Source organism: Apodemus sylvaticus, chromosome 13, assembly GCF_947179515.1.
Source record: "Apodemus sylvaticus chromosome 13, mApoSyl1.1, whole genome shotgun sequence".
NCBI lineage: Eukaryota > Metazoa > Chordata > Mammalia > Rodentia > Muridae > Apodemus > Apodemus sylvaticus.
Genome location: NC_067484.1, coordinates 39,743,480 through 39,768,029, shown reverse-complemented (window position 1 = coordinate 39,768,029; position 24,550 = coordinate 39,743,480). Strand labels below are relative to the sequence as shown.

Genomic DNA, 24,550 nt, shown 5'->3' with positions numbered 1-24,550 from the left:
AACACAGTGATTACAGGGTCCCGGGTGGGGACCCGTGGTGGCTCAGGGAGATTTCCTAGATCTTGGGTTGGAACTCAGCAGAGGCCTCTAGACAGGAAACTGAACTTTGCAAAGCATAGATAGATAGAGGCTATCAAAAGGGCAGGTGTTAGGCACACCTCAATGTAATGCTCATAGTTAGAGACAAGTAAATGAAGAACTCTTAGCCACTGAATACAAACTATGGTCATTTGCCTAATATGTGAAATCTCCTGGCGTCTATTTTATGCACAGAAAATGCATAAATTCTCAGTGGGCTGGCTATGTGGGATCTGAATGTACCCGCTGTTTCATTTCTGTATTTGAGAGACTTGGAATTCTGCCCCAAAGCTTCATCCACTTTCATAATTAGTTCTCACATTAATATGTAGTATTTCTCTTCTAACATGGACTCTAAATTAGATTACAAACCTAATGGCATGTTCCCACCGTGACTTTATTCAGGCATTGTGTAAGTCGGAAAAATTACCAAGAAAGCTAATTAATTGAGTAAATTGAATTTAAATATTCCATTTACAAGAACATTTTAAAACAGGATTGTGTTTCTGGAAGTACCGTGCGTCCTCATATTTATATGTTATAAATATATAACATGGTAACATTGTATGACCTTAGTTAAGTATGGGCTTATTTGAGGATATACTGTGAATTGAAAAGCCTTGTTTGGCTATGTTGGGATTGTTTTGGGAAAGCTTGTAATATAGAAGGAACTGAAAGTTATCTGGAGTAAATGGCAAAAAATTCATATACTGTAATGTTCTCTTCATAGGCAAATGTTCTTATTTGTTGCCTGTTTTCAATTTCAAATGATCACAGTACTTGCTAGTCATTGAGAACCCCACCTATGTCCAGATAGTCTGTGTCCTAGGATGCTCCCTCAATTCCCTGTGGTAATGAGCTGAGAACTTACAAAGTGGGAGTTTGTATGAAAAGCTTTCTCCAAAAGGATCACTTTCAGAGACCGTCTACTCATCTCGGTGGTACCAGGAAGAGCTGCGTGATCTTTAGAGTTTGTCTATTTGAGGGAGTCTGATGTACTGAATGAAACTTTTGACTGTTCACCAGAGGAGAAGACCACATGAAAGTAGCAGTCTTTTCCTCCTCTCTCCTCTCTCCCTCCTCTCCTCCTTCCAGTTACAGGGTATTTATATGAACAGAGGCAGATAATCTGAACTTGGTCCTAATTCTTCTTATCACTCTAATTTGTTGCTTTCACTAGCTTCCTGGGATGAAGCTTACTCTATTTCTGCCGTATCTGCAATTCCAATTGTGTCATGTGGCTTAAAAGCAAGAACAGTGTCCATTTTATCAAATGTGAGCGGAACCCCCTGAGGAACACAGAGTCTTTGCAATTCTGTCTATCAAAGAAGTGACTGCCTAAAGATAACCGTTTTGAGAAAGAAAAGCTAACTCTTCCAAGTGGGGAGACCTGCTTATGTGCTTCGAGTTCCCTTCCTTGACCAGTGGTTTTTGTTTTTGTTTTTTAAGACTGGATCTCACAGGCCTTGGATCTTCCTGCTTCAGTCTACGGGTACTGCCACGCAGGTAAATGCTACCACTGCTCATTCTTGAAAGCGCTATTGCTCTGTTCAAGGTGTTTCTCTGATGAGAAGACTTGCAGGCCTAGGTCTGGACTCCAAAGGTCTAGGCTAACAGAGCAGTTAACTCAAGGAACTCCTAGAAAGGAAAGCAGGATGGTACCTCACCATTTCAAGCTGCACACAGGCCATTCCTCAGCAGAAACTCCAAAGGTACTAAAGACTCGTGCAGATGATTTTGCAAAGCATGTTTACAGATCAAAGCATTAAGAAGTATAAAAACTTGAATTGGCACTTGAATTGGTTACTACTACATGTGTTAATTTCTTTTTAGGCTCTTGAAACCAAAAATTCTGTGTAAATGGACTACTAGAGACTCATTCTTCTGCCTTAGGTTCTGCAGAGCTAACGATGAAGCCTGCAGTCTTTGCTAAATTGATGGGTCTGGGAGTTTGCAAACACCATAATATAATAAAGTTTTACATTATCTCTAACAGTCAAAACCACTACTTTCTATATTCTAAAGGGCTTGGCAGCACATGGTCTCAGCACATGAATGAATACATCATGGCTTAAGGAATTCTATGACCTTTTTTTCATTAAGAATAAAGAAAGAAGTGAATTATATTTACACAATCGTTTGACTGGCTGTTTAACTCAATGCTTCAATAATCATTTAAAGGGTTCGCTTTACTTTTCTTTGCTAATTGCACGTTTTTATAATTTTTTTGTTCATCTTTTTTAGTTAGCGTGCAAATCAATGGATTTCATTTGTAACACTTTCTCACACATAATCATTAGGCCTTGCTCTGAATCACAGGCTGTCTGCCTCTCCTCCCGCAGATGTGCAGATCTGGTGCAGCAGAGCATCTGCCCCTGGCCTGGCAGGAGGCCACGGTCCAGATAAGAAGAACTTCATGGCCCTCATTCCTCTTATGAAATGCTTCGTTTTCTTCTCAGCTCATTAAGCTGCCATTAGGAAATTCTTTTGAGAGGAACATAAAAGATCACATCAAATCAATTCGTTCGGTGGATCATTACAGCACATTTGAATGACGTGTCTAGTGTCTTAAATCACTTCAGAGACAAGGGAGCAGTCTGCTACTCTCTGGGGGAGCTCTGCTTCTCTCCTGCTGAGCAATGCAAGCTCCTACTCTCACAGTGTGTTGGACAGGGCAGCTATGGAGCGCGTTCCAATGGAGCCAAGAAATTGGGCATAGGCTCAGTCAGTCTACTCAGGAGGAATAACGGTCTCTTTGATCAGTGGTTTCTTATGGGGAGAATTTCCGTGATTACTATCAGTGCAGAGAATAGAACAGAATGCCCGTTGTCTTTTCTTTTATAAGCATTTTTGTCTGGAGTTGTCAGCAGCACTTACTCTGGCTAGTTGCTTTTTTCTATGTTAAAGCAACTTTATCTATGTGATAGGTGAGGATGGAAGGACTGTTCTTGGGGGTTTAGAATTCCTAGCCAGGCACTGTGATGTCTGCCGGAAATCCTTGTCCTGGGAAGCAGAGGTTGCAGGATCAAGGACAGCCTGGGGCTACATAGCAAGTTATAGACAAGCCTGGACCATAGGAGGCCCTGTCTCAAAAGGATGGAAGGGTCCTTTAGATTTGTACCAGGGCGATGGGTGAACACTCCCATGAACTAAATCTAACAAATTACTATTGAAAAGTAGCAAAGCACAGAACATGTAGATGATGTTTTTGGCACCATCCCCAACCTCACGGAACATCAAAAGTCAAAATGACTGCACTTATAGATGCTGTACCTTTAAATATTCCAAAAACATGTTTGTGATGGATTCTGTCACATGCACAAGTACAGAGATGAACACAATGAAACCCAGTGCGCATCAATGTTTTTATGCAGACTTTTCTTGTCCACCTTTTGAACCGTGCGTAGGGCAGGATAGGACCTTACACATGCTAGGCAAGTGCTCTTCCACTGAGCTAACTCAAGCCCTCTCACACACTAACCTTAACCGGTTAAGCTGGTTTTTAGGTTTTAGGAGTCTGTCGTGGAAATACAACATCTGTTATTTAGTTTACCCAGACACTGGAGGTTGAGAGGAGCCAAGCGTTGGGCCACCAAGGAATGCTCACCAACACACTGATTCCACTGGTAGTGCTGGACATAGCCCTGCGGGCAACCACACCGATAACCTCCCAGGATGTTCTGGCAGCCATGTTGGCACCTGTGGTTTCCGTCACACTCATCGACATCTGCAAAAATAACCCAAGTACACTCTTCACATTCCCTTGGTAAACGCATTCCAAACACAACCTTTAAGGGAACAGATAAACAACACACGACTTACGGAGGGACTGAACTTTTCTTCAACATGGTTCTTAGTCAGTGATGGTGCAAAGAATGGCTGAGACAAGAAACCACCTTGTTCTTATGCTGTCTACCAGACCACGGCACATCAGTGCTCTGAGTAACAGCTTAATTTCAGCAAATCAACCATAGTCGCCACAAATGTGGTACATTTGAATTGACTAGCTCCATATGGTATGATTTATTTGGTAAATTATATATTAAAGAATGTAGTTGATTCAACAGTGATTCAAGTGTAATCCCCATTGTGGGGAAGATACAAATACTGTGGAGTTATCTATAAAGTATAATGGTTTTGCATGCAAAATTTTTTATTGTCAGTCAAGATTAATTAGATGCAAATCCTTTTAAAGTATTGGAATATGTTATTTTTAGGCAAGATGTGGTACTACATATGGAATAATTTCTTTGTTAATATATGCATGCACTTTTGGAATGACTACTAAGGCTTTGAAATCTACCCCAAAAGAGTGAAATAAAATTGGCATGTCTGATGTGTGTGTAACAAATTTACATGGATAATTAATAAATGGTATCTTATGTGGATGGTCACGAGCTGAAATCACACATGGCAAGCAGCTGTAGGCTCAGTCTATTGATTTCAAATACAAAAATTAAAAAGTTTAAATAAAATAAAAATGTTTGAAAATGCATATAAAAATTCTATAATTTATCCAAAGAGCATATTTAATATTTTGATTGTATCTAGAATGGAAAACCACATATTTTAAGGAATAACTTTAAAAAAGGATAACAGGATAATATAAATTGTAACACAATACAAAAGCATAAAGGCTATGTGGCTGGTGTCATAATCTGAGACCTGCGACACTAACGTATCTGCCTTCCTGAATGTGATGCCAGCACGTGCCACATAAACATGAAAGACCCCCCCCCCCATGTGATAGTTTTCTTATTTTTCTTCCAATCAGCTGTTCTTTTGGATTTCCTAAGAGAAAAAAATACCTATTTTGTGGGAGGCACCATGGGTACAGAGTTTAAATATTATTTTTGTTTGTGTATATGTATGTGGTGTGCATGCATATGCATGTTCTCTTATGCATGGGCAAATGTGTATATGCAGGGAGGTGTGTATGTGTGTGTACGTGTGCGTGTGTGTGTGTGTGTGCGCACGCCTGTGTATGTGTTCCTGTATTGTGCTCTATCTTGTATATTGAGGCAGGGTCTTTTGCTAAACACAGACCGTGTGGATCCCTCTAGTGTAGTTATCCAGCCTGCTCTGCAGATTTCAGTCCCGCCTCCAGGGCACGGAGATCACGGAAGAGGTTCCGTGCTTTCTTGGTGTTTACCTGGGTGCTGGGAATCTGAACTCAGGCTTGAGTGGCACATGCTTTACGGAACCATTTCTGAAGCCCCCACATTCAGGATTCCTGTGAACATGGACTCACCTTCACAGTTCAGTCCAGAGGCATCCAGAGAGAACCCTCTTTGGCATTCACAGCTGAAGCTCCCAGGTGTGTTCTGACAGATTCCCTTGGCTCCACAGAGGGAAGGCTGAGACCCACATTCATTGTTATCTAGCAAAGCGGCAAGACAGAGGGAAAGAGTCAAGCTTCCTGGTTATGTGGTGTGTCCATTGAATCTCACTTCATGAAATAAGCTAAGGGGCCCAAGCCCATGTGTTCATTCTGAGGGGAAAGCATTTTAGATTAAGTTAGATCAGAGTCTATTAGCAAGAGCAGCATGAAATGTGTGTTTTTCAGTGGCTTGTAACTAGAATGTATTTTACAGTTACTAGAGGCGCCACTTTAGAGAATACAGACTGAGGATCTCTTAAAATGTGCCTTCCGTAAAAATTTGAAAAATTCCAGTATAGCCTTTAATCATATTTTATCTGAGCATTGTAGCTGTATTTGTCTTGTGAACTGAGGCACAGTTTACAGTATGCCTGCTACACAAATGCACGCATGGCAAGACTTCTTCCATGATCTAACACCATAATTGTACTGAGGACGTGAAGCTGAGACACCATACAGTGTGGACACTGTGTGTGCAGATGCATGTCTGGGCCTTCTTCCTGTGGACGCCGTTCTGGTCAGGAAGCATCTGTCTCCTTAGGCCAGACCGAGCCATAGTTATTCACATACCTGACGTCTGTCACAGGCCCTGAGTGTGATTTGCCTTACCAATGCAAGCGGTGTGATGCTGGGTGAAACCGGGAGGACATTTACAGGTGAACCCGCCCAGGGTGTTGGCACAGAGGAACTGGCAGTTGTGCTGTTTGGTTTGACATTCGTCGAGGTCTGAAATGACAGGGAAGCCCAGGGCAGTCATGCATTTTCCATGGGGGCGGGGATTGGGTTTAAACTTCAGCTGCAGTTTGGGTTTGAATGTGCATTGTAAGCAGCCTAAGTATAGAGAGCTACTAACTGGGACAGGGTGGCTAAAGGGTTATAGGGAAAATTTTTCTTAAAACAAGTAACTGGATGGTCAAAACACAGCAGGCCCCCCCATTTTCAAAGGTAACATGGAAAAGTTATCCTTCTTGTAGTAAATGTGGTTTGATACATAGATAGTTATATGTTCTTATTAAAGGGAATATTAAATAAAAACACAGTGGAGTTTAGAAATGGAGGGAGGTTTACCAGATCAGACAGGAACACCATTACTTGTGAGGGAAGAAGCAAAAGCACAACTTCTGCTGGGTAGTGGTGGTACACGCCTTTAATCCTAGCACTTAGAAGGCAGAGGCAGGAGGACTTCTGTGAGTTGAAGGCCAACCTGGTTTACATAGTGGGTTTCAGGACAGATGAGGCTACACAGAGAAACTTTTCTTAAAAACAACAAACACTCACCCCCCTCTCCCCCACACCAAGCAAAACCAGAACAACTATAAACTTAGAATTAATATCTGGACCCTATTAGAAAGAGGAAACTCAAAATCTGATTTTGATTTGAGTAAAACTTAATTTGGGTAAATAATTCAAAGTAAGTACTGTGTACAGTGGAAGGTATGAATTCCACTCATTTTACAGACACTGTGCAAAAAGTCACTTCTGCTCAACCATTTCTCTAACAGCTTCAAGAAAATCCCAGGACTTGCTACTTTTTTGTGTAATAATTATTTCTTTAAATATAGTTTGGAAGGAAAACCTTGCTTCACAGACAATAGAGTTAAATCGTCTGTTTGGTCCATTAGTATCATGCTTAGGAGGGTTCCTACAAAATCAAACACAGTATGGCACTGAAGCCGTTTTAGTGATCAGACTTGGCATACTAATTAATTTAATACAGTGTGTGCACAAATTAATGCACACTCCAACTCCTCACCTTTCTGCAGTAAATGCAGATGTGCACAAGACTGAGGTGGAGCCTGAGGTGAGCCGCAGCCAGAACTCCAGTTCCTGATGGTTCTTCCCTCCAACCCCTAAGACAAGGTTTCTCTGTATAGCCCTGGCTGTCCTGGAACTCACTTTGTAGACCAGGCTGGCCTCAAACTCAGAAATCCGCCTACCTCTGCCTTCCAAGTGCTGGGATTACAGGTGTGCGCCACCACCGCCCGGCCTCTGATGGTTCTTACCAACTCTCACATCAATGTTTTTGAAAAGTTACCAAATGAATGGATGGATTATGGTATTTTCATAAACGAGTAACTTGCTCAAATTTACCACCCCATTGTCTCTTCCTCTGACCACCTCTCCAAAAGAGTTCTGCACGCTCATGCCAGATATTTTTTCAAATTTTATTTTAAAAGTTTCTTTTTAAATATTTAGGATAGCATACAAAGTAGTGGGTTTCATTATGACATCTTTATACTCCTTAAAAAGGAAAGTCTAGATTCTGTGTATGTCAGAAAACATGATGTTTGCATTCCTGAGGCTGGCTTATTTTGCTTAATGTGATGACAACCAGTTCCAACCACTTTCCTTTGAAGTAAATTTGAGGTTCTTGGCTGAAAAGAGACCATACTGCTTTGTGTGTGTGTGTGTGTGTGTGTGTGTACGTGCAGACTTTATTTCTTTTAATTTCTATGGAGCAACATATTTTAATTTAGATTTTTAAGTCCCCCTTCCTACTGTAATAGGAGCCCTGGTAAAGTTTTCTGTGGAGCAGCATTTTAACACAGGGGAAGCATGTGCTACAAGGCTAGCATGCACACGTTACTGAGGAGAGAGAGAAGGGCGGTGGCTGCTGGGACTCCCCTCACCTTTGCACGTCTTGCCGTCCTCCTGAAGGACGTACCCCCGTGGGCAGGAGCACTGGTAGCTGCCCTCAGTGTTCTTGCAGATGAAGTTGCATGGCTTTGGAGACTGCGAGCACTCATCGAGGTCTAAGAAGAGGAGAAACCAACACGAGAGTCCTGAGAGTCCTGGTTACGAGAAAGGACCAGCCTCTCCATCCCCCCCACAGTCGCAGTCCATCCTTCTTGCTTTCCCTCTGCAGCATCCAGTGAATCCAGCCGGCAAGAGATGACGCTTACGGCAGTTTTCTCTAAAGTAGCAGACTGCCTTAGAGACTCTGAGGATCAATGCTCAGATCCTGGCTAGATCTTGTAATGTCTATACAACTGTCTGAGTTAAAAAAGAAAACTCCAAACTCAAACTCTTCAACTCAGTCAGGCTGGACCAGACCCTGGGAGCACTCCCATTTCTTTTTGTCTCTCTGGTTTGGGTTTCTGCTGAGCCAGCAGCGGCAGCTTCTCACAGAAGCTCTCTGCAAACTGTTCTCTCAGGATCTCACCTTCTGTTTCTTTTGTTTGGCCCCAGGGCGGGGTTACACAGGCTCTGGTGAACCCCACTTTGTGGCCTTTCTACACCTCACTGTCCACTTACAGCAGTGGTTCTCAACCTTATGATGGCTGCGACCACTGGAAAATACATTTCAGACGGTCTTATGAACTGGGAACATTGTACCTCTATAAAATGACAGTTATGGGGGGGCGGTCAGCACAACACAAGGGACTGTATTAAAGGGCCGCAGCATTAGGAAGGTTGAGAACCACCGATTGACAGAAGCTTGTTGCTAAGTTGTACTTGGTCTATCCTCTCTGGCTATGCCAACTCTTTATTGCCAGGCCTGTGACTGACAGCAGACAATCTCCATTTCCTCCACAGAGCTCATTGGATGAATGGCACCTGCTGCATGCAGAAGTTCCTGATTTGGAACCCACTCCTGGCTACTCCCCTGTCTGTTGTTTCTACCAAGTGACTCACCTGCTTTTGTGGAGTTAGTCCGTTCTGCTTAACATTTATAAAATTGGTAATTTAAGAGGGTGGTTGTCACTTAAGCGGAGGAGATAGAGAGAAATAAGAGCTGTTTGAAAGGTTACAGGAAGGCTCTCCCGCAGCCTTCTGTTTGTCAGAAAATGGCATGGATCAGACGGTTGCAAATTAAAGAAGAGAAATATGTAAACAGTCAAAGGATGCTTTGGAGAGACTTCTGGGCATAGGTGATACTTTGTTGCTTCACTTCATGAGAAACTGTAAAAACGAATTCTGCATGACACACAAACACACCAGATCCACAAGAAAAGCCCATTTTTTTCTTTACCAAATAGATATGCCTTTGTAAGTTTTAAGTTAAAATAGAAAATGTTGAAGGCTCATTTTTCAATTTTTATGTTTCCCCATGCTACACAGAATCTGAGATGACCTGGACCCTGTGTCCTACACAGTTAAGCAGGCAAGCAAACACACAAAGAAACTGAGAGGATCATTACTGAGACTTCTGGCCAGCGTAAAAGCTGAACAGGCCAGCGCTCCCAACTGTGCTTCACCTGTAGGAAGCAGAAGCGGCCAAACCCTGGGCGTACAACCACATCTTACCTACACAAGCTGTTCCACTGATGTCCGTGGTGTAGCCGACTTTGCAGAAGCACCGGAAGGAGCCCATGGTGTTGACGCACTGGCCATTAGTGCAGAGGCTGGGCATCACCTTACATTCATCGATATCTGTAGAACAAGAGAATAAGGAGAAAAGGATGGAAGCTAATGTGTGTGCGGTGGAGACAGCTGGAAGTGAGGAGGTCAGGGCCTGGCGTGAGACGCAATGACCTGAGAAGTTCTGGAAAAGTCCCTTTTCACTCCTCGGGGAATGAAACCTGCACCTGAAGAGGCAGGAGAGAGAAACAAGGGCAGAAAAACAATGGAGGTCTGTGCCGGGCTGCACATTTTTCATTCTAAGTGGGAGTTATGATTTAAGGTACATTTTAGAAAGATGCGGCTTGAAATCTGTGATAATTTATTATATATAAGTTCAGGCCTCCAGTTCCCACCCGCCTGAAGATTCTGAAGGAAGGCTTCAGTTAGCACTCAGGTACGGGGCAGGGAGTCTGTGCCACAATAGAGGAAACCAGTTTATCTTTCATGGTATCCACAAAAGTTACATACACACAAAAGAGTGGGAACCTCTAGTTAATTACGAAACCTACTAGCGTGGAAGTATCCTGAAAATGGAAGGAATTCCCACCTACACTCAGCTGAGCGCCGTTTCTTTCAGCAAGGCGAGTGCAGTGTGGAGATTGTTAGAGCCCAAGGCCTTTGGGGTCAGATAGGGTTTTCCCATGTGTTTTGGGACATTATTTACTGTTACCATAGTTTTGTGCCTCCATGTCCTCCTCTGTTAAGTGAGAATAGTAAAGTCTCCCTTGAGTTCGACATAGGGATAGATCCCTTAAATTTTGTGGAACGTGGGCTGGGGAGATAATTCAGTGGGTAAAGCTTGTAAGCATGAAGTTATGAGTTAGCTCCTCAGACCCTACATTTTAAAAGGCCAGGGATGGCAAGGTAGATGAAAACAGCTGGAGTCCTAAGGTGCACACAGGCCAGCCAGCCGCCAGCCTCCGTGCACATCTGTACATAAGTGAGTATGCATTCACACACACGCACACATGCACACACACACACACACACACACACACGCACACGCACACGCACACGCACACACACACACACACACACACACACACACACACACACACACACACACCCGTATATAGCATTATGCAAGAATATTCTTGTGATTAGTGCATAGAATACAAGACTTTCAGACAAAATTCTGATAAAATTACCCTTTGACATTTCTTACACATTAATCTGGATGTATAAAACCCACTAGAGTGATACGACGCCTCACGTCCCCTCAGCACATTACCTCTTCCATCAGTGGCATATCCTGGGCCGTGAGGACATATCTTCTTGTACTGGGCAGTCCCAGGAAGCGGGCACAGCTCACACTGGTGGCCCCAGCCCCGGCCACCATCACAGCAGCATTCCGACTTTGTGACGAGGTTGCGGCTACTGGAAGCCATCTGACACATTGTCTGTAATACCTCTGCGAAGCACAGGCCCTGGCGGTTGTCTGGAGCAGAACACAAGACAAGAGGCAAGGCCGGGTATTGGTCAGCTTGGTTTTCAGTGGACCATCATGCTCTGCTTCCCTGCAAAACCTTCAAAACTTAGAGTGTTCTTCTTGTGTGAGCAGCCGACGCTTAGCACACTTGGCAAAAGTTAATTTTATTCAATGGAATATTGAATAAATTATTCAATAGAAATAGAATTATATTATTTTAGATTCAATGAACATGGTAGGCAAATGGTTAGGAGCTGTGTTCCCAGAGAACCCAAAAGGAAGAAACATTGGACGAAGTTTTTTTTTCCTGTTAGACAAAATGATGATAGGTAGGAAATGAAGAATAAATTCAAGACTATGTTATGAGCATGGCAGTTATGCGATTACTGTCTACAGTGAGAGGACTTAGTGCACTGTGGATAGCAGATTAATATCAATACATGGGTTTCTGTGATTTAAGCATGGTGAAAAATCTTCATAAGCCAACTGTTCTAGTAAGACCATAATACAAGCAGAAAGTCGTGTTTTCCTCATATGGTGTCTTTAAAGACATGATTGGTAAAGATCTAGATTGGAGACAACAGATAAATAAAATACATTGTCTGGTATAAAAATATCCCTAGGAATGGAAGCAGCAGGTCGGTGAGCTTCTGACCCTTGGCCCCACTAATCCATCCTCTTTATCTGGTTCCTTTGAAGTTGTCCACACCCTAGGTTTACTGCTGCCGTCATTAACTATATCAGCTACAATATATACATTTCAGCACACAGTTCAGTGTGCTCCAGGGCCCATGAGGTTATATTTCCAATTAGAAATTATTTTGTCAAGCATTTTTTTTCTGGACTGTAATGTAAAAATTAACCCCCGCTGCGCTTTTGAAACGTGTGGCGTTTGCTTTGCATTAGTATTGGGAAAGCTTACCTCACACTGAAAATATTTTCTTTTTTGGACTTAAATCATCTCCTGATGTCAATCTTACTGAAGTCACATTTTCCACAGAGCTTAACTAATCTCCCCTTTGGAAAGACTATTTCAGGTTGTTACTTACACTACATGGGAATGTAAGGCATAGGCATATAGATACATCATTTTAATAGATGTATATCTGTGGGGGGAGGCCCGTGGAGTACTGGTCTTGTACCAGGTCTGTTCAACGGACAAGGATTAATGTGAGGAGCGGTTCTGTGATGACATCATAGACATGCTGTATTCACTTACCAAGGCATTCAGTGCCTGAGGAACTTGACTGGAATCCTTCATTGCACTCACATCTGTAGCTTCCAATGATGTTAACACAGCGTCCATTTTCACAGATGCCTGGCTTGGTCCTGCATTCATTTTCGTCTTCATAGGGGAAAAAAATGAGTAATGAGCAACTTATAAAACCATAGCTTCCTAACTGTCTTTCAGTTTTGTTTGCATCCTATTTAAAAGCCACTGACACGATGGCAGTGAGGTGGGATTAAAGTGGTCACATGACCACTGCTGCCAATGCACCTCATCCAACCAGGTGGCTCCTTTCTGAAAGTTTCCTTCTTGACCCTGCCCCTGTAGAAGAGGGATGGTGTCTCTGTGGACCTCCAGACATTCCACCAGAGAGGAAGCATTCTGTGGATGAGGGGGCCAGTTTCTGAAGGGGGGAGACAGCTGTGGGAAGAGAGATGGTCCACTGAGATGGTGGGGACCAGGGAGGAAGGCTTTGAGTGGGATAGCCAGTGGCCTCTGGGGGTAATTAACAGGAAGGAGAGCTTAGGGAGACATGCTCTTTAGCTTGGTGACAAATAATTAACAAATAAAACAAACAAACAAACAAAACTTATTTGTTAAAATTCCCAATCCTTACTGGGGTTTTCTGACATCCTGTGAGTTTCTGTGAACTGCATTTGATGATTTTCAACACGAGGGAGCTCACGGCCAACTCTGTCCTCTCCCAAACTGCTCCTCCCTTAGTTGTTTACTCTTCAGAGTCCTGACACCCTTTTGTGTGGTCTTTTTATTAGCAGATGCCTGGAGTGTCTTTCCCCAACTCCTTATTTCGCACTATCCTCTATCTAACCCTTCCATCTTGAATCTTGAAACATCAGCAGTCAGCTGAACTTCAGAAGAACTTTTAAAGCATGTGCATCTTTGATCCAGCCACTTAAACTATTCACACTTGGTATTCCAGTCTTACCTGCCATTTCATATGCTTCAAGTTGTTCCACATTTACGGTGATGTCCCCCCCCCCACCAACATATATGAAGCCAACCTAATTTTCTGTCCTTTCCTTGTGTCTCCAACTCAGGTTTGGGCATTACCTTGTTCTCTCTACTCTCCTGGTAGCATCTCTTAAATGACTTCAAAATGTTCTTTGAATGAATACTCAACCAGGGTCAAGTATAAATTATAATTTTTTGATACGATGCATCGAATCTCGTACCTTACGCATGCTAGGTAAGAGCTTACCACTGGGCTATTGTGCCTAGGCTCTTTTGATTCTGAGGCGAAGTGACCCAGACTGCCTTAAACTGGCTGTGTCATCTAGGGTGCACTTCCCCTTGCCTCAGCCTCCTCAGGCCCTGCCCCAGTAGTGGAATCTGTTCAAATGTTTTTAGCCAGCAGTGCGTATGCTGGTGGGATGGAAGTGTGACTACACACACACACACACACACACACACACACACACACACACACAATCACTGTCTCTTGGATTCAAATTCAAATATGTAGATTGTTAATTAGTTCAGAGAGGTTATGTGAATATAAAATAAATTCCCAAATACTTTTGGCAATACCTTTCTTTGATTGTTCTTACACTCTACTGAGTTTGAAATTTTAGTTCAAAATTATTTCCCTTAGAAATATTGAAAATACCACCCATTTCAAAAATATTAATACAGAATTGTTCCTGTGTAAAGGAAATGCAGGGACAAAGTATGGAGCAAAGAACGACTGAAGGAAAGGCCATCCAGAGACTGTTCCACCCGGGGATCCATCCCATATGCACACACCAAACCCAGACACTGTTGCTGATGCCAAGAAGTGCTTGCTGACAGGAGCCTGGTATGGCTGTCCCCTTGAGAGGCTCGGCCAGATCCTGACCAACACAGATGTGAATGCTCACAGCCAACCATTGGACTGATCACAGGACCACAATGGAGGAGTTAGAAGAAGGACTGAAGGAGCTGAAGGGGATTCAACCCCACAGGAAGAACAACAATATCAACCAACAGAGCTTCCAGGGATTAAACCACCAACCAAAGGATACACATGGAGGGACCCATGGTTCCAGCTACATATGTAGCAGAGGATTGCCTTATCTGGCATCAATAGGAGGGGAGCCCCTTGGTCCTGTGGAGACTTGATGCTCCAGTATAGGGTAATACTAAGGTGGTGAGACAGGAGTGGGTGGGTAGGTGGGGGAGCACCCTCAGAAGCAGGAGGTGAGGAGGGATGGGATAGGGGCTTGCTAAGGGAAAACCGGGAAGGGGAATAACATTTGAAATGTAAATAAATAAAATAACCAATAAGAAAATCAAGCAAAAATATTAAAAATAGCCTGCAATTTTTTTACCCAACATTTTTGTTCATTTCAAGGGAATCTAGCCCCCCTTGGAAGTTTTGGGCATTTTCATTTGGCTTTCAGTATTCTGAAATTCATAATGATGCAACTCCATGTAGATTTTCAGTTTCAGGGGGGAAAACCTTATGAAAATATAAAATCACTCACAAAAATAATGAGCTAGGTTATGAATTTTGAGTTTTCTAGTTTGTTGTTTCTAGAATCTGAGGGCTCAGTTCTGCCACCCCTGGATCTCAGTCTTTCCAAAATAGTGTGCACCCCATCCCTCTCCACCCACCCACCCACCCACCCACCCATCCATCCACCTATCCATCCATCCATCCATCCATCCATCCATCCACCCATCCATCCATCCACCATCCATCCATCCGTCCGTCCGTCCGTCCATCCATCCATCCATCCATCCGTCCATCCGTCCATCCGTCCATCCATCCATTCATCCATCTAGATTCATATTACATATCTCCCAGAGCTTGCTCTGTAGACCAGGCTGGCCTTGAACTCAGAGATACACCTGCCTCAGCCTCCCAAGTGCTTGGATTAAAGGTGTGCCCTGATTAATGTATTTATACTGATTCATAATTTAACAGTAGGAACTGATTCTCCAACAAAGCTTTTGCTGAATGTACTCCCTAACATAAGCTCTGATCCTTTGAACGGCAACTTGATGTGCCCTCAACTCTTACTGTTACTGTTACTTTGCTTTACTACCACTGGCAATGAGACTTTTTTTTTTTTTTTTTTTGGTTTGCTTGTTTTTGTTTTTCTGTTTTTCAAAAAGTCAGATTTTCCACCACTGCTAAAATCTGTAGCTTTCATAGGGTGCACCTCAGTGTGGTGCTACAGTGTCCAGGGCATCTTAAGTCTCAGCATCCACCGTCTCTCCTTAGAAAATTTCTACACACGAGGACCACCAACTATTGTCCTTGGCTGTGCCCACCCCCTCTTCCTACTCTGTGTCTAACCCACAGCAGCACTACCAAGAGGAGAATGGCGTCCAGGACAGTTCACGTTTCATTTGTGAGTTTGGACACCGTGGAATTTGGACTTCTGTGGACAATCCCACTACAGTGAGTCCATGAAGCCGTAATTCTGCGAAGTGTCTGCCACTGTCTTGCTGGGAGCCGCCTGGTGATGCCGCCCCCCCCCCCTTCAGCTTTTTTTCCCCTTCACACCAGCTGAGGCCTCTTTGGTGTCTTCTAAGACCAGCTCCTCATTTTGCCTACCAAGGTCTCACAGGTCCCCCTTCTCGGGAAATCTCACCCTGGTGTACGTTCCCCAGTAACTTCTACCTTAAAGCTCAAACCAGGACAGAACATCTCTCAGCTGCACCACGGCAACCACGGTTACTGTCACATCTTCTTCATTAGGTACAGACATTAATTCCCTGCCCAGCCCTCCACCTCTGGCTCTCTGCTTTATTTAGCTGCACTCTTTCTAGTGACACTTCCTGAAAGGCCACCACATCCAACTGTCAGGTTGCCTTTCTGCATCTGACACTTCCATTCTGTGTACCACCTTGCAAAATGGCCTTCCCTACTGCCTACTCAGTTCTCTACGTTCTCAAGATAACACAGCATCCCACAGCGTGTCTCCTTTCTTACAGGTCACTCTGATTTCATTTCCCATGGGTTTTCAACAGCACTAAACAGTGGAACATGCAGCTCTCAAATGCCGCCTCTTCTCTACGGCCCTTTCCTGGTATTCACGTCAATTCCATGGTCATTTAAACAATATGCACTTGTCAGCAATTTAGACCTCTGCCTCATAGATATGTTTGTATATGTAATAATACCAATGGGATATGAAAAAGATACAACACATCCTACAGTCACACACATCAACATACCCCACAGTCATGCACATCAACACACCCTACAGTCACACACATCAATACACCCTACAGTCACACACATCAACACACCCTACAGTCACAAACATCAATACACCCTACAGTCACAAATATCAACACACCCTACAGTCACACACATCAACACACCCTACAGTCACAAACATCAACACACCCTACAGTCACAAACATCAACACACCCCAAAGTCACACACATCAACATACCCCACAGTCACAAACATCAACACACCCTACAGTCACACACATCAACACACCCCACAGTCACACACATCAACACACCCTACAGTCACCCACATCCATATACCCTACAGTCACACACATCAACACACCCTACAGTCACACACATCAACACACCCTACAGTCACACACATCAACATACCCTACAGTCACACACATCAACATACCCCACAGTCACACACATCCATATACCCCACAGTCACACACATCAACACACCCTACAGTCACACACATCCATATACCCCACAGTCACACACATCAACACACCCTACAGTCACACACATCAACACACCCTACAGTCACACACATCAACACACCCTACAGGCACACATATCCATCACACCCCACAGTTTGTGCTCCTACCCATATTTGCTTTTTCTAGTCCTTTCCATAGAAATTTACAGTAACACCATCCAATCAACTTACTCAATTAACGCTCTCATTTTTATACTTTTTTTTTCCTTTCTCTATCCTGTCAATAAGCCATCAATAATCCCAGAGGTTGATTCTTTTACTGTTTTTTCCTAGATCTGTCCACATGTAACCGTGGCTCCAGTCTGGATGATTTTAAGTAGCCACCTAAGTGACATCACTTCCTCTGCTTCTTCCTCTTTGAAATGGACTCCTTACGGGGCAGCTAGAGTTCTTGGACAATGCCAGTTAGAGGGGAAAGCATTTGATTGAATTTTTACTATCTGCTCAGCACTATCCTAAATCAGCCACGACAACAATCCTATGAAATAAGTGTCCTTATGATTATAATTTCTTTTAGTGCAAGCAATCCGAGACACAGTTAATCTAGCTTACACAAGATTACAAGGCTGGTCAAAGACTTACGACTAGGTTTTTGCTTTTTCCTTCACATTCATGGCATATCCAAGGCCTTACAAAGCACGTGGCCCTCAGGCTCTCGTCGTGAAGCCACTGTGACCACAGTGTCCCTGCCTCTCTTTTGGCCTCCCTGTAGACCATCCCCTGCCATACTCCAGCACATGCTCCAGCAAGTCTCCCTTCATTGCTGCCACAGGAATGACATTCTTACAACACTTCTCTACTTTTTCAGTCTATGTTACAGTCCCCAGGCCACTTCATTAAACCCCGAGGCGCTCTCTAAAGTCTCTCCTATTCAATCACAAAACCTTATTTTCCTTAAAAGGCGTAAGTACCACTATATGACATTACCATGTCTGTCTGTTCCTTTCTGTCCATGCCTCCATTTCCCAAACCAGGGAAGAAGTGAGAGATTTGACCTCCAATGAAACCAATGTATTCTGTACTGGCAGCACCACAAACATGGTGACTGTTTCCTAAATATAATTAAACTAATGGATGACTCTTGTGTAAGGGTTTTCACAAGGCAGTGTGCTCTTTTTGATGGAGATTTAAATCTTTTCCCTAAAAACTTCTCTAAAATACTCAAATATACTCTATTATCTTTTATTTGCTTAGTATTCTTTTTTTTTCCTAAAGGGATTATATTTGTAAGTTTCTTGTTGATACCTGTCTTCCATTTGTAGCATTTTACTGATCTGGTCTATACTCACATTTCTAATTGTGTTTTCTGTCATTCTATTTTGTGAGTGTGTGCACATGCACATGTGCATGCAGATGTGTTTTCATGTGTGCACACATGTGCGTATGTGCATGAGTGTGCAGGTGCACACGGAGGCTGGAGTTACCATGGGTATCTTCCTCCTTTGTGCCCCAGTTTGTCTTTTAGAGAGGCAGGGTCTCTCCCTAAACCTGGTTTTCATCATTTGGCTAGTCAGCAAGTCCCAGAAATCCTGTTCTCCGTTCTCCAAGGCTAGGTGTGCACTGCTGTGCCCAGATTTTGTTTGGGCATTGCAGGTTGAGCTCAGGTCCTCATGCCTGCACTTCATCTTTACTGGCCGAGACATATCTCCTGCATCCCACCCCCTAATTTCTACTCCATTGCTTCTAAAGAGGTCTCTAAACTCGTGTGGGCCCATTTCTTTTCTGAGCTTCCATCATTACACTGCCCTTTCTTCCACATTTCAATAGTTTTAAAACCATTCAGGGATCTGTAATTATCTTCCTCAGAGATTGTTAAAGCAATTTTTCCAAATCATCCTTCTCTTCCGATTGTCTTGAGTCCACTTCTTATCTTCCTTCCTGTCTTTCCCTCTGCATTATTTGAATATTTGTATAAACTGTTCAGTCTTGTTGAAGTAACCCAGCAGGTCAACAGTGTAAAGTGTAATCTATGCTTTAAACTCATATATATATTACAAACATCTTCAATAAATCTGTCATGCTTTCTGTCCCTGGGGCATTATACTAAATCAGATGATCTCGGCAGTCGGAGTCAGGAAGCACATTAAATCTTAGACTCTCTGGTGACTGCTTTGTCCCTGACCTTTCATCCTCTCTCTAGAAATGTCCACGTCTGGACCTGTTTGTCTATAATTAAACAGCATCCTGCCAACACATCTCTCACACCTGCCTTTCTGGGGACTGCAGGGTGGAATGGGCCTGCACAAAAAATGTTTCTCATCCACCAGGCCCCTGATCGAAGCAAACCTCTGAAAACAGAGGTTTCAAAATAGTTGAACAAAGTCTGAAGGATAAGACACCACCAAACCACTGCATCGTGGCTGGAACTGTACCCACCGCCTAAAGACTCCCATCACTGTCTGCTGTGGCTCGTTTTTTAAGGCAAGATAGTCCAGGACGCATCCCTCCCAGGATATTTCTAAAATCTTCAAGGTCGAGGAGGATATCTCTTTATCCCATCTTTAAAATGAACCCTGCCTTCTTCTAAATCACAACCTCAGATGCCTATAAATGCATTTTTGACCAAATTTAATCATCTTCATATGTTTTTTTTTTCTAATGATTACATTTTGTTACTCGTGATTTGTTCAAGAAGTGATAGTTTGATTACAATATAGGGCAGGATCAAGTTTCCACCTCTGGATAACTTTACCATTTTCTTTGTGGGGGCTTTTCTATGTCCTCTGTAAAGTCCTTTGCTTGTCAAGGTTTACAGTTTTATGAAAATTGATTCTGAGAAATTTCCCTGGACTCTGATGTCTCGCATTGTGTTTTTCATTTTGACTTTTACATCCTAAATTTTACAAACACTTTATTTTTTATAGTGTTTTGCTATTTGTGTGGGATTTCTAAATGCAAAATCATAATGGCCTTTCCCACAGCATTTTATAATGAAAAGCGTGAGGATCTGACAAACTTTTTAAAAATCTGTACAGTCTATCGTCAAAATACACAATAAAAGACTCAAGCCCCGAGGCCTACCATAATGGCTCCAGCTTGTGGCGCCGGAACCTGGGATCACGTGCTCTAACCCGGTGCCTTAGGTACAGCAATCAGGACGGTTCTTTCCTCCTATCCACACTTGCCACAATTTTGCCTTGTGCTAGACTTGAGGAGCATAGGCTTTGACTTTGGAGCCTAGGTGAATCCTTTAAAAATTGACAGGTACTGTGTGGATAGCGGTTTTGAATCAACCACTGTGTAACTAAACTCCTAACGTGGGACTTAAAAAAAAAAAAGGACAAGAACAGCAACAAAGTGATCTTCAGCAAATAAGAGTTTAAGTCACAAGACAACTTCATGCCATAGTGTGAATATTGATTAAGGCTGACATGCCAAAGGTTGGCCACCAGATGGTGCTACCGGGAGGTGGTGAAACCTCAAGGAGATGGGGCATAGTAAGAGGGTGCAGGGGTCACTGGGGAATTGTCTCTGAAAGGGACGATGGGACCCCAGCCTCAGCCTCTCTCCAGCCTTTCTGTTGTTGTTTGGGGGGATGAGTGCTTTCCCTCTTGTAGCGAGGTGCCTGGGCATAGCTTCAAAGCACTGGGCCCACTGGCCGATGGACTAGGCAGTCTGTAGTCGTGAACCCAAACAACCTCTTTTTCTTTATACACTATCAAAGGCAGTTCGGTGTGGATGGCAGGAAGAGGGCAGATATGTTGGACTTTTAGGCAGAATTTTATGGGGTGCTGCATTTTTAAGGTCGATGCTATCTATACATGTTCTTTAGGAATCCACTACTGTCAAAGATCAAAATTTTCAGATAAAGATCAAAAAAACCGCTCTAGATTAATAACCTCTAATTGAAGTATCTTTCTGGGTGGTCAGCTCCTGGGGTGACCCATGATCTCTCTTTTTAAAGCGCTTCCTATGTTTTCAACATGCTTGCGTAGGCACCTACAGGAAACACTATTACATGCAGTTTCTTACAGAATGGCATGCTATTTTACATGGTTCTGCTCTGTGTTTATGGTTATTTCTGTATCCGAACGCACATACATTTATCGTACTCATTTTAACAGCTCTGTAAATTCTCTAGCATAAATCTACAACCATGCATCTATCTATGTGTCTGTGATGGGTAGTTTGGTTTCATCCCTTTATTATTTTTGTTAGAACAAACAGCATAACACTGTACGCCCTGTATCTCTTTTCCTGTGGTTGCTTCAGTTTTTAAAACGAGCTTTACTGAGGTATAATTAGCATGCCGTACAATTTGTAAATGCGCAATTCAATGGTTTTTGGTCAATTACGGGCTCACACAACTGTCACCACAATATAATCTTGTAGCATTCCCGTCCCCTATAGGCGTTCCTAGTGTCCACTTACTTGTAGGCTCTCCCTGTTCTAACTTTGAGTACCAGGCAACTGTGTGGAGATTCTTTTTGAAGAAATCTTACCCTTTATTTTTGTATTCAGTTTTGAAGATACAGGAAATTATTAATGACTGCTGTTTCTTAAAAACAAAACAAAACAAAAACCTCATTTTTCCGAGGTAGTGGAGTAGCAGGTTCTCAGTTAAACAGTCCCTGTTCTTAAGGAGGAAGAAGCCCAGGTCGTGAGCTGCAGTGCCTCAGGTGACCGACAGCACTTTAGAAAAGAAGGACACATAATGACTGCGGTAGCTTTGACATGCTTGCAGGAGACCAGACTGGCACGGGCTATTAAGTAACAGTTCTACCTCATCCTTTTGAAAATGTGTTGAAACTCCAGTGTGTTAGGAGACAAGGAGAGACACTGCTGCCGGGCTGCTTCCCAGCTACCCCTCTCACTCACAGGAGGACGCCGACCAAGGTGAGACCCTTAACCTTAAACTTTCATTTGACTACGTGAGTAGAGGTACTTCACAGACATCAGTGTTTGATGCTTTAGACTCACAGAGGCTCACAAATAGAAACCCCTCCACCCCAGTTTCCAGCAGCATGAACCACCCTCCCCCCACCCCACCCGCATGATCCAGAGCCTCTCGAGCTCTGGATCCCTGGACCCCGAGATCAGAGATCACGAAAGCTAGCCTCAGTACAGCTTGGAAAGGAGCCGGCTCAGGTTTAGCTCCTCTGGGATCATTCTGGCTTGGAGCGAGAATGTCGCGCACGCGGAGGGAGACCTTCCCTTGGGACTTACCCACACAGCCCTCTCCATCGGGCCTGCGGGCCATGCCAGGGGGGCAGATGCACATGAAGGTGCCGATCAGGTTCTTACACATCATGCCTCTGGACTCACAGTCGTGCAGCCCCTCAGCACATTCATCCAGATCTACAAAACATTTATTAAAAATGCATCAAAGGGGGGGGGTGCGGACAGTGAAAGACAGCACATTCAGTTTAGTGGGCTAGGTGTTAGCAATTCTCCAGTCACACTTCTTCTCTTCTGACTCTTGTCATGTTGTCATCTGGTGTGATAGTCTTTTGAGCAGCTGGCTCTAGTCTAGATGTATAACACTTTCAGGACTGGCTCATGATATGAGTTCGGAGACGGGTGACTTTTGCTGTAAGAAGGGTTTGGGCGTGTCACAGCAACTTGGATGCTCCAGCCATCTTACCCACAGACTTTTAAGTGTCGTGTTATCTAGGAGAGGAAGTCTACAGCAAAGCCGCTACATTTTTTTTCCTGTAGCCATCTGAGAAAGGTGCCCAGGAGAAGGCAATGTGTGAAGCAGGAGGCACACCAAGCTGCAGCTCTCCCCTGGACTGTGGCCTTACCTTTACACATCTTCTGGTCTTCCCTGAGGGCGTAGCCAACTGGGCACGTGCATTCGTACGACCCAAAAGTGTTCATGCAGCGGAAAGCGCACAGCAGCGGGTTCTGGGCACACTCATTGATGTCTGGCCAAAGAAATGGGCGAGGCTCATTACATATTGCCTTCTTAATCATTTCTTTAAAGAAACACTAATGTGTTTTCTCATGGATCATATAGGAAGCAACAAGGTATCAGGACTTTTACTTTTGGCACATAAAATATAGTACCTGGAAAAGCTGCTTTCCAGTAAGTTAATGGCTATATGCTGAAGAATTACAAAATCTACCTGGAGTGTTGGTGATGAGTAAAAATTTAGAGTCAGGAAACTACAAGGACTATCATTAGTGATTGGTTCCTCTCCCTCCCTCTTTCCTTCTCTGGATCTGCCCTACAGATGACCAGGCTACCAGTGGCAGCCTGATAGCTAAATCTAAACTTCTTTATATGTTTCTCCAGGAGACACAATCTTGAGGTCACCATGGTGCTCCAGAGTGAATGAAGTTCTGAAAAAGGAGCACCAGAAAAGAGAAAGAGTGTACTTTCTTCCTTTCGGTGTACACAGCCTAGGCTGTTGACTGTACTGTGTGTGCTTGGGACAAAACCCAAAGAAGCTAGCCTGTAGGTTCCAAGAGCAGAACTGAAGCCTGAGCCTTCACAGGGATGAGCAGGCTGTGATGATGTCTACGCAAGTTAACTCTGCTAAAGGAAGCAAAAGCATGAACATTATGTAACCGAGGCCACGGTGTATTGTTCCCAATATCCAGAGTATAAATTAAAAGTTGACCAATGTATTGAGAAGCCGTGAAAATACAGAAAACATAACCGAGCCTTAAAGAAAGGGGAAATGGTGAAGGCTAGCCCTGGGTCACTCAGGATCTGCTGTCAGGAGATGAGGGTGTAGAACCCCACCCCCACCCCCATCACTGCTTGATGAGGGGACAGAAACTGTACACATGATGAGTATGAACAGGAGAATAACACAGTAACTAAAGGTGGGGACAATTTTCAAAAACTAATTCTGTATTCTCAAACAAAGAGAACAGATGATTCTCAAAGCAGGAGGACTTGCCTTCACAGTTCATCATGGGCCCTGGCTCAAAGCCTTCATTGCAATTGCATTCGAAACTCCCGATCACGTTGGTGCATGTTCCGTTCCCACAGGGATTGCCGATGGAGCACTCGTCAGTGTCTGAAAGACAAGAGTAAGCCGTACGGAGGCCCAGACACATTTCAAGGATCTGCAAGGGCATGGTGACACATCCCCCACCCCACACCCCAAGCACCTTTGCTTTGGCCCTGGTCAGCCTTTATATAGTACATAAAGTGACCTGAAGGGCCACTTTGCAAGGATCTCAGTCCCAGATGGTAATGCTTTCTGCAAGTCCCAAACTCAGAGGCTGTATGTGGACATCTGCTTCAAGAAGTTATTCTCCTACTCAGGCTTTGCCAATTAGATCTATCTGTCTGTCTATCTATCTATCTATCTATCTATCTATCTATCTATCACTTGTTTGCTTGTTTAAAATGCCAGGGATCAAACTAAAGCCTTGTACATGCAAAACAAATGTAACTTATCATTGAACTACATCCCAAGGCCTTAGATATTGTATA

At 43.5% G+C, this 24,550-nt stretch overlaps 1 protein-coding gene across 1 annotated transcript in view; it reads right to left on the bottom strand.

The window, feature by feature from the left end:
- Positions 1–24,550, bottom strand: part of Fbn2 (fibrillin 2) — a 213,492-nt gene that overhangs the window by 4,978 nt on the left and 183,964 nt on the right. The window contains exons 53-62 of the mRNA XM_052155291.1: positions 24,009–24,128; positions 22,902–23,024; positions 22,324–22,455; positions 12,451–12,576; positions 11,034–11,240; positions 9,707–9,832; positions 8,089–8,211; positions 6,068–6,184; positions 5,330–5,458; positions 3,686–3,805 (exon numbers count right to left, since the gene is read on the bottom strand). Coding sequence (XP_052011251.1) covers positions 3,686–3,805; positions 5,330–5,458; positions 6,068–6,184; positions 8,089–8,211; positions 9,707–9,832; positions 11,034–11,240; positions 12,451–12,576; positions 22,324–22,455; positions 22,902–23,024; positions 24,009–24,128 — 1,323 coding nt within the window. The remainder of the gene's footprint in view (positions 1–3,685; positions 3,806–5,329; positions 5,459–6,067; positions 6,185–8,088; positions 8,212–9,706; positions 9,833–11,033; positions 11,241–12,450; positions 12,577–22,323; positions 22,456–22,901; positions 23,025–24,008; positions 24,129–24,550) is intronic.